General features: G+C 43.3%; 2 protein-coding genes across 2 annotated transcripts in view; one reads left to right on the forward strand and one right to left on the reverse strand.

The window, feature by feature from the left end:
• Positions 1–713: 713 nt before the first annotated feature.
• LOC137795302 (vesicle transport protein GOT1B) lies at positions 714–5,288 on the reverse strand (the record flags this gene model as incomplete). Its single annotated transcript, XM_068592678.1, has 4 exons — positions 5,158–5,288; positions 4,511–4,602; positions 3,490–3,668; positions 714–795 (listed from the first exon to the last, which is right to left on the reverse strand). Coding segments are annotated over exons 1-4 (378 nt in total), but the record flags the coding sequence as incomplete, so codon positions are not given.
• Positions 5,289–5,820: 532 nt separating this feature from the next.
• LOC137795301 (ATP-dependent DNA helicase Q1-like) overlaps positions 5,821–10,000 on the forward strand; it is a 12,753-nt gene continuing 8,573 nt past the window's right edge. The window contains exons 1-4 of the mRNA XM_068592677.1: positions 5,821–5,900; positions 6,468–6,538; positions 8,449–8,667; positions 9,844–10,000. The exon at positions 9,844–10,000 is cut by the window's right edge and continues 23 nt beyond it. Coding sequence (XP_068448778.1) covers positions 6,514–6,538; positions 8,449–8,667; positions 9,844–10,000 — 401 coding nt within the window. The 5' untranslated portion in view covers positions 5,821–5,900; positions 6,468–6,513. The remainder of the gene's footprint in view (positions 5,901–6,467; positions 6,539–8,448; positions 8,668–9,843) is intronic.

Genomic DNA, 10,000 nt, shown 5'->3' on the forward strand with positions numbered 1-10,000 from the left:
AATGTTCTACAGTAGATCACCCATCACTAAACCATCAAACTTCCAGCAGTATCGATTTTTGAAGGACACACAGAAGAATACTACATGTGTTATCAATGCCTTCACCTTTGTAATTGAATCTTGGTTTGCCTGTGGTGTGTGCCTTTAAAGCAAAATAAATAAATAAAGATTAAAAAGCAGCTCCCCAAACAGGTCTGTGATTTCCTTTCTATAATGAGCTACTTGTTTTTGCAATATCGCAAAGCGTATTAAATATGTTAGCATGCAAGGTAAAATCGGCAGTGACTGACCACGACTGCTGATTGTCCTCAGAGCCTTACGAAGGCTTCAATAAGAAACACACAAAGACATTCACCTCAAAACAAAGCTTCTCACACATTAGCATGTCCATAAGCCCCAAGCCTACCTCTGTGCTACAACAGTGAGAAGTTAGAGCCCAAATGACGCGGACATCCCAAACTACCTTTTGTTGTTGAATTACCATGTATACTCAGATTTTGTCCCTTAAATGAATCCAAACTACAAACTACATTTACAGACATTGTTTCTAATCCAGGCAGCATTCTTTTGTTGAAGCAGCTGTAATATGCAGGAGCTGAACTGCCATGGGAGCAGTCTGGTAATCTGTGGCGTTTGAACAGGGTGATTAATACACGAAAAGGAGCCATGCTGCGTGTAAACAAGGTACAGCTGCAGGGCTGGGTAATACATACTGCACTGATGAAGGGCAGGTTCAGGAGGGAGCCAAGGACAGGTATTCTTCGGATGAAGCCCACCACAACTGGGAAGAAACCCCTGGATGGGATGAGAGGGAAGGAGAGAGCGGGGGAGTTAGTCAGAACCCAAATAAAGATGAAAGCTGCGGGACATCGCTCAAGCAAGTCGGGGACGCCTGCGGGGCGCCGTACTCGTCCAAGGTTCTCGGCCCCTGAGACGTTAATTGGATCATATCTTCTAAACGCAGTTAAGTTAAAAGTATCGTTTAATCACATTAAACCAATATGATCCACTGGAAGATCAACTGTCAAGGTGTATCTGGGTAGAAGGGGCATTGGGTTATGTGACCAGGCAGAAGAAGTATTGGGCAAGCTGCGAGGGAGGTTTGGCAGGACCTCAAGGCTGCCTTTTGACTTGATGTTTAGCTCGGTCCTTTTGGATGATCAAGTGGTGGACTATGATGCCTATGTGCAGTGTCTCCAGCGGGATTTGGCAGAGGCTATGAGGGTTGCCCAGTTTTCCACCACAAAGCAGCAACAGAAGCAGGCCGACCTTTACAACAGGAAGCCTAATGGTGCACCTGTCGATGTTGGCGACTGTGACCTTCATGCCGCTTCCAACTGAATCTGAAGATGACGATTTGTGTGGCAGTGATCTGGCCACTGGAACTATGGATGACTCCCTGCTGGGTGCTGATGTGGTCTCTATGACACTACCTTCTTATGCACATGAGGATAGGACGGTGTCATGGGTCTCTAGACTCCCAGCCTTCTTTGGAGATCCACTATCTGCTTTAGTGGATATTCCTGCTGTAGAAGACTTGGAAGAGACGAATGAAAGACCAGGCTGAGCTGTTTCTTGTGACCTGCCTGCTGACATGGACTGTTCCTCTGTCCTTACTGACTCTCAATCTGTTACTTCTATACCTCGGCTTGTTACACAGCATTCAGAAATTAGTTCTCTTGTCGGATCGGGAGCTGACGATGCTGGACATGTCTCTTGCAGTACGGTGACACTGGAAATAAGAACTAGGTGTGAGAGGGTGGTTCGACCAGCTTTGAGACTTATTCAGCAAACGCACCAAAAAGTTATCTTAGGGTGGTAATGTTTTGTTTCATGGTTTTGTGTATTTGGCATAGGTGAAATTTGCAATACCTCTTTTGAACAGTTTTTTTCTCTGATATGTGTACCTGTTTGATACCACTAGTAGTAGTGTGAGTGTCTGGATAGGTTGTGATTGTACTATATTTGTGTTATATCTAGTGACTTAACATGAATATGGGCGTGTTTTCCTATGGGTGTTGAGAGGATTTGCTATCCTGTCACATTATAATTCTTAAGGAGTAATCATTAACTGGACTACTGGGTATCGCTATACTGACTAGTACTGTACATTTTTTTTCAAATTTTATTTTATTGTACATAGTGGATCGTACCTGGCATATTTCTGTTTCATGCTATTCTCAAGTTTTTTTTTGATGCGTTTATTTCATTTTATTTTAATATATTTTTGTTTTGTTGAATGAGGATCGTACCTGGCATATTTCTGTTTCATGCTATTCTCAAGTTTTTTTTTGATGCGTTTATTTCATTTTATTTTAATATATTTTTGTTTTGTTGAATGAGCAAGTGGAGATCAGTAGGGGGGAATGTAAGTGAGTTGATGATTCCACTTGCCACCACTGTCCTTTAGTACAATGTGTTGTCAGTCGGCCACGGAAACTAACCTGCTGTGAGACATTGGAGCTCCGCCCCTTCTGGGCCCCTGCGTACTTGACCGGTGCACCCCGTGTGCTGTGTCCAGTCTGCAATATGTTCTCTCTGTGGTAAGTGGATCTGTATTGAGCTCTGTTGTGCTAGCTAAATAAATGTACATTTGTTCATATAATGTATTATTGTAGGCTGTGTTTAAAGGTGATTGTTTGTTTCCTTTGTTAGTACCAGAGCTGTTACCATGAGGTGGGTTATGGGAAGCTGATATGTTTTTGTTGTTTTGCCAGGCCATTGCCATCTCCGTGTCACATATCTGTTGGGGAATAAACGGCTGAAGCTAATACCACTCCAAGTGTGCTTTACTTTACTAAAAAACTAAATAACGCAAGCGATATAGTACACAACTGCTACATCAGGAATTCAGTTCATGTTCAGGAAAAAGTTCCCTCCTACAACACCACTTGTGGGAAGGACGGGGGGACTTGGGTCCCTTAACAATCCTCTAGGGTAACTTGCCATCCAATATCTTAATGGTAGTCCGCACAATTAAGATGTACCTCGCCAGGTAAACACAAAAATCTGACCTACAAAAGGTTATAATTCATTCAACATGAACTAATCGCCAAGCTAATGGGAGCTAGCTGAATGCTAAGCCAGCTGCCATTCATTAGAATCAGCTACTATTTGTGTGTATGTGTGTTTACACATACATGGGATTTGACTCTGGTTTCACGTAGCTCTCATCATACATACATACATACATATTATATATTATACAATATACCTAATTTGGTGTGAGGTCCCAGGACAGGGATGTCTTATATGTACAGATTTTACAAACTGAATTTACATATTTTTTTTCAACCAAAAATGTTTTGGCTGGTTAGCGGGTACTTGGCTGAAAACACTATTTCACATGGGACACATCACTGAAAAAAGGTTGAGAACAAGTCTCTTACTTCTTTTCACCTGCCAGTGATGAGCTTCATGCCCTAACCCCAGTTCCACACCAATCATGTGCTCTATGGTTCAGCTTGTGCCCCCTTTGGTTCCTCTTACCTGAACAAGAGGAAAAAGCCATAGACCTCCAGCACAACTCCAATGATGGGCCAGCCAATCAGCACCACTAACACACCTCCCAGGAAGAAACTGGTGGCCTTCATCTTGTGCTTCTGAAAGAAGAAGCGGAAGGTTCTCTCCAGCCCGATGACAAAGGCAAGTCCAGCAACAAACAGGATCTACAGGGAGAAAAGGGGGTTATCAATATTACATGTTGTATCTTGGTTATCAAATACCAGTATTTCATATCACCCTCAAGAGATAACGTGTATAAGAAACTATAACATGAAAGAAACTATGTGCATATATAATCTATTACTACTACCTGTGAAAACTCTGGAGAGGCTTTGTGAAGTCTGACAAACTAACCCTGATGATGTCATAGCGATGTCATGTTATCTCTGTTTTGGATGGGACACTTTAAACTTAAACAGAAGTCTGCATTACAAAGTGGGGGTGTGGAGATGAAAGGCATCCTAGATTACATAGTACGGAGAAAAGATTAAATAGATTATAAAAAATTGCATTATGGGTTTAAATGATTCTGAACATAACAAGGGACTTCTGCTGCTTCCATGCTTCCATGCCCCATATCCTTTTTTTTAGTCTATCTCTGGGAGACAGATGGCGACTCCCCTATTCCTCAGAGACAATTCTCATTCTACTGAGGGCTCATGCTGGTGGTTTAAAAGCTCAACAAACTTAGCGGGAAGCCTGTTTCTATAAGTGTAGATCGGTCTGAAACTGACTTATGTGACACTGTTCACCAGGTCCTTTGTGAAAAAAGCGGAGGATGGCGTTAATGATAGATCATATCCGAAAAAAACATTGTAGATACATAAAATTATGTCAGATGAATGATTGGAAGGTTCTTTCTCTGAAGAACTTTAACGAGAATGCATATAATTTTGTATAAATTAAATATCAGTGGCCGCACCAGCTGATATGGAGATGAAAAAGTTCTATCAGTACGTTTCCCAACATCACATTTAATACCAGTTCAGTTCAGTGGGGCACTCACATTTCCAATAGCCAGGAGTGCTTTGTCAAAGAACAGGATCATTCCGAAGAAGAGGAAAAACACGCCGAAGCCTGTTAATCCCATTCCGATCTCTGCAGGACACACACATACCACAGGAAGGCAGAATTAGTTTGTCACTCAAGTTTAGATCCTTTGATAAAATATGATATATGCGAGTTTAACTCTGAAAGACAGTGAGATTTGCATGGCAATGTGTGGCCAATCCAATCAAATCTCAGAGAGGTTGACGGTGGGATGGAAAGGTATCTTCATCCTCCAGATAACCATCTACATGTCATACTTGTTAATGGGTATGTTCAAACTTAACAGGAAGAGTTCGTTGAACAGTAACCTCCCTGGAGCTTCCACTGTAACTCCATTGGTCACTCTGTATCTGAAGATAGTGCATGGACGCCGGCTACTTTGGGTCAGGGGTCTCCAGCGGCCACACGACGAGTAGTAGGAGTCAGTTATTGGCTATTTGGGCCGCAGGTAAACTTATGACACGCCATAGCAGATACAAAGCTATGTTTCCTAGCACTGCAGGCTAACTACTAGCTAGTTTAGCAACTGCTGCAGCTCAGATGAAGCCGGTTTAATAGCGAGAAGAGCAGCCTCCAGAGAGGGCCCAATGCAAAGGCACTTACTTTGTGAGTCCGTGAGCGAAATCATCTTGACGCCGAATAAACGTGTGACGATAAATATAAAACAATAAATACTAAAGTAGCATTCAAGTACACCTCTAAGAATAATTTGGATGACAGCTGCCACTGCAACAGCCACGTCTTCCGGAAACACAATTTCTCGTCATGTCAGCTTCCGGAATAGCACCGGGTCGCATTCAACATGGCCACTTTACTAAAACGCCCTCGTTCTTCATAAAGTTCTCTCATCCATTGTCATAATAAATAGCCTTAGCATCTGCAACAGTGTTCATTGTATTATATCTACTTTTTGAATTACATTACAAGAAAATATACCAAAAACGACACATCGCGAAAGGTTTCCAATGGGCATGTATCTTGAATGCAGCGCATTTCACGTGTCACACTTTGCCCTGTGTTTACTTTGTCAGGCGTTACTGATGTGGACTTCAGTTACAACATATTCTTGCTTTGAATCGGGTCTTCTGCGTTATACATCAAGCAGAGATTAAATAAATTGTATTCATTAAATACATTTTTTTTTAAACGAGCCATGTTTAAACATTTGACAATCCTGCACCAGGAAGCAGCATTGTTTGTCATCCTGGCAGGCGTCACGGAGGGCTGCATTTACCCCTCTCATACCGGTGCAGTCTAATTTATGTGTTTCTTCCTTCTGTTATAGCAACCTGAAGTGTACTTACTAGTCCCCATCAGGAACGGGGCCTAAACGGACTCGCTGAATGGTTTGTCATTTATATTTAATGTGTTTTTAAAATCTTGTCCCAGACGTTGTTGCACAGTAGAAACATTTTAAAGGAGCGAAGCTTTATCGAGTTAGCTGGAGAAGAGGGCAGTGACAACGTAAATTACCATAACCATTAACACGCTGGGTTCACTTGCTTCGTTTGCAGCCGTCTTGTCTTCGTTACGTTAGCTTCATGTTACCGCGATCAAACGTGGCTCAGAACGGGACTTGATAAGCACTATTAATGTCGGCTCACGAGAAGTCGCTTTGTCCTGGCTCCACTGCGCCTTTCTGGGGGATAGGGCAGTGAGAGAACATAGTGATGTTTCAGTACTGAAACAATGTGTGTACAAGTCAAATGAGTCCACCTAAAGAAAGTAAAAGTAGGCTATGCACTATAAAGTGAGCAACAGTATTAAAGGTAACGGGACGTGTGGAGTCAGACCCCAGCGTGAGCCTCTCATCTGAACCACTCCAAGTTGGAAACACGCCAACCCTTTAGGAAAAGGGAAGGAAAGGTTCAAAGGGCCCAGCATTTCATTGAACACGCCTTTCTGTCTGACAGGTAATCATAACGACGGATCCTTTCCCAGAATATCAGCCTGAGAGGTATGGATGGAGGTAGCAGAACTAATGGTAGGTCTATTCTTCCCAACTGAACTAAACCTCATCAAAGTCCAGAAACGTCCACACAGTTTGCTGTGATCATCCCACAGATGTTATTGCATGAGATGAGGTGGATCTAATGGGGTCTGTACACTCTGCCTGCGCTCTCCAAGGACACTGAGGCCCGGTGAGAGGGAATGAGATCATTAGCGGTGCGGGTGTGAGACCTGAGAGTCTCACACTACCAGGAGAACTCCAGCGAGAACGCCTGTTTCACTAGAATCACCTCACCTCGCCCTATCTTCTAAAACACATTTAAATACTACCTTTTTATTCTGATTAATGTCAACATGCCTTTAGCAAATAAGAAATCATTGCCTCAGGGTTGTCATTTTGAAGGTGCCAGATCTGAGAATGGGAGCTTTTCCTCTGAACAGCTCTCAACATGGCGTAGGCAAACCGGCGGGCGAGTGAACGTGCTGTCGGAGCCAGTAGTGTTATCTGAGTGGAGGTGGAGGCTACGCTTCCGTGGCGACGCCATCAGTCAGGACATCATTGTAAGCTGTAACGGCAGAGAGTTAGATCTTCTTAAATATCTACAATTTGAGATTACTAAAACAATAGGTACATTTGTCGAGTCCTGCCGTAGTTTGAGAGGATTCCAACTGTGTGTCACTCCTCTTTTGTTTGTTTCCAGGTCCTCAAAAGACAAAGGATACGCCGGGGTTTCCTCGCTCATAGCTCCTCTAGCAGGCCTCGTCTATCCTTAATCCTCGCTTCTCGAGATGCATATTAGACGTTAGTGACTCCTCGGGACACCATCAGATTGACAGATTGGGATTTCATTAAAATGTCTCGACAGCTGTTGGATGGTTTGTTATGCTGCTTGGAACAGATATACATGGTGCTCATGACCCCCAGACCTTTCCTCTAGCACCATCAACTGGTCAAACCTTTTTTTACTCATTCTGTGAATCGTGCAAACATCTACGAAGCTGATTGACACTCTATTCGGTCCACATTCATGTTCCTAAATAGCAGACACTGATGACTTCTTCCATCACCACCACAAGGTTGGCTTTTGTGGTTTTGAGTTAAACGTCTCAACAAATGTTGATAAATTGTTGTGACATTTGCTACACGTATTTAAGTGTAGTTTGGACACACCAGAGCTCAGATATAGCTCATACACCCTGCCCCTTGTTTGTTGTCTTACTGCCTACTCAACACTAAATGCTGTCAGCCAAAACGCAGAAAGCATTTGTGTCCGACTCCACTGGTTTTGCATGTTTGTCTTCTCAACAGTTGTAGCAGAGATGCAGATAAGAACTGTGGAGGGAGAGGTGTATGACCGATGTGTGAACAAACACAGCCCTTCCTAAAGCAACCAAGTCCAACCAATCCAAGCCTGACACCTCCAAGCTGCTTGTCTGCTGTTGGATGGTCTTTGTTGACCGGGGATGTCACCATCTGTTGCCCGTCATACACACTGTAACGAAGGCCAAGCATATAGCCCACATCACAATAATAAGCCAGTTCTTTAAACAAACAGCAGCTTGTAATGGGAGACTTGCATCTTCATGTGTCTCCAGTCTGTGACCTGAAGGGATTAGAAAATATTTGTCTCATATTTAGTATTTCTAATTTGAACTCGGCAGTCTTGTATGCTTGCTGTGGTCAAGTAACCTCAGGATGTCCGGATTTATGCAATGATGTCACTATACACTATACTGGATTCCTGGATCAAATTTGTGAATTATGACTCAGAGGAACATGTTCTTAACCTATGAAGTTTTATACGTTTTTTTAATACAACAAGAAAATCAAAAGTAAAATAGTTTCACATCTTTTGCAACTACCTCATCTCCACTCACGTTTCCATGTCAACGTCCATATCTGCTCGGAGCCGTTGGTCTCTAACAGTGTTCCTTCTTTTTCAGATGTGCAGGCGGAGCTGGACTCTGTGGAGGCGGAGCTGGAGTTGGTGGAGTTGCAGATCTCAGACCTCCTGCAGAAGCAGACAGAGCTGATGGGTCGTAAAGATGCACTGCTGCAGCGACTGGAAGAGGCCTGTGACGCTGCACAGCCATCATCCTCAAAGCCATCGGAAGCTCATCCGGTGCTGAGCAAGCAGGAGATGCAGCTCTATGATGGCATAGGTACTCCACACACACTTCATGTTTCTCACATGCACCGCAACCCTGAACTTATCGAGACATCACCCAGAGGAGACTAGTCCCAGTCAGTGTGAACAGACTTCATCCTGCCAGCTTTCTCGTACAGTCTGTGTAATGTACGAGTGTCCTCCCGGTGCGACTGTGGCTCAGTGGTAGAGCAGTCCTTTCATGGATCCCCGGCTCCAGTAGTCCATGTCGATGTGTCCTCGGGCAAGACCATGCTGTGCCTGTTGTGTGTGAATATGTGTGAATGATTGTGTAGGAATGATGGCACCTTGCATGGTAGCCCTTGCCATCAGTTTGTAAATAAGTGAAGAGTGACAAGACTTATTAAAGAACTTTGAGTGGTCAGAAGACTAGAGAGTATCTGTAAAAGTACAGTCCATTTATCATGTTTAGCATATGACTGGCACAAAACCACAAGAATACAATCATCTGTGGCTGAAGGAGGTTCATTTACAAGAAAACGCCAACAACAATGTAGAACTAAACAAACGCAAGATTCAGGGACCGTAAGGATGTAACCAGCGTCATGTCCTGCCTCCTGCACGCTCCACCCCTCGCCTTAAACAAACGTACTTCCAGTTAGCGAGAACGTGTCTGACAGTTGAAATTTTAATTTATTTTTCTTAGTTGTATTTTACATTCTCATCTAAGTGAACTGGTTTGAAGCTATCAGAGTTTGCATTGTGTGACTAGGAGTTACACAGCAGCTGCTCAAATGGCATAAGAATCCCGTACCTGTCGTTAAGTAATAAGTCATTCTTTACTAGTAACTAATTCAGGGCAGGATGTTTAGAGCTCAATGTGTTTTTTCTTCAGCTGATTCACTATCCCTGTTGTTGTTGCCACGGCCTGAAGCCATATGTCACTCTTTCTACTCCCTTTATATGTCTGTGTGAGTTGTCAGTCTTCAATTCATCCTTGTGCAGACTCTTTTTAATAGTCTCTCTTCACTTGGCAGAGAATAAAGATTTTAAAGACAAGTTCTGGTTTTAGGATTTTTGCAATTTAGGCTTAAAAAGACTGAGCAGCAGGATACATTTTGCCTCGACACAATTACAACATTTATTGTGTGACCGGAGTTTACATGGGAAAACTGCTTGGGAGTCACAAAGGCTAAATGTTGACTTGTTGTTCTCTCTTGATGTTCGGTAGATTTCCCGTGGTCCAAAGAAGTGGAGCAGCACCTGAAGGACTCGTTCCATCTCTCCACCTTCAGACCTCTGCAGCTGAGGGCCATCAACCTGACCCTGTCAGGCCGAGACCTGTTCCTGGTGATGCCCACAGGAAGAGGAAAAAGCCTCTGCTACCA

The sequence above is a fragment of the Clinocottus analis genome, unplaced genomic scaffold (genome assembly GCF_023055335.1).
Source record: "Clinocottus analis isolate CAN_PGR_092001 unplaced genomic scaffold, fCliAna1.0.p SCAF_274, whole genome shotgun sequence".
Lineage (NCBI taxonomy): Eukaryota > Metazoa > Chordata > Actinopteri > Perciformes > Cottidae > Clinocottus > Clinocottus analis.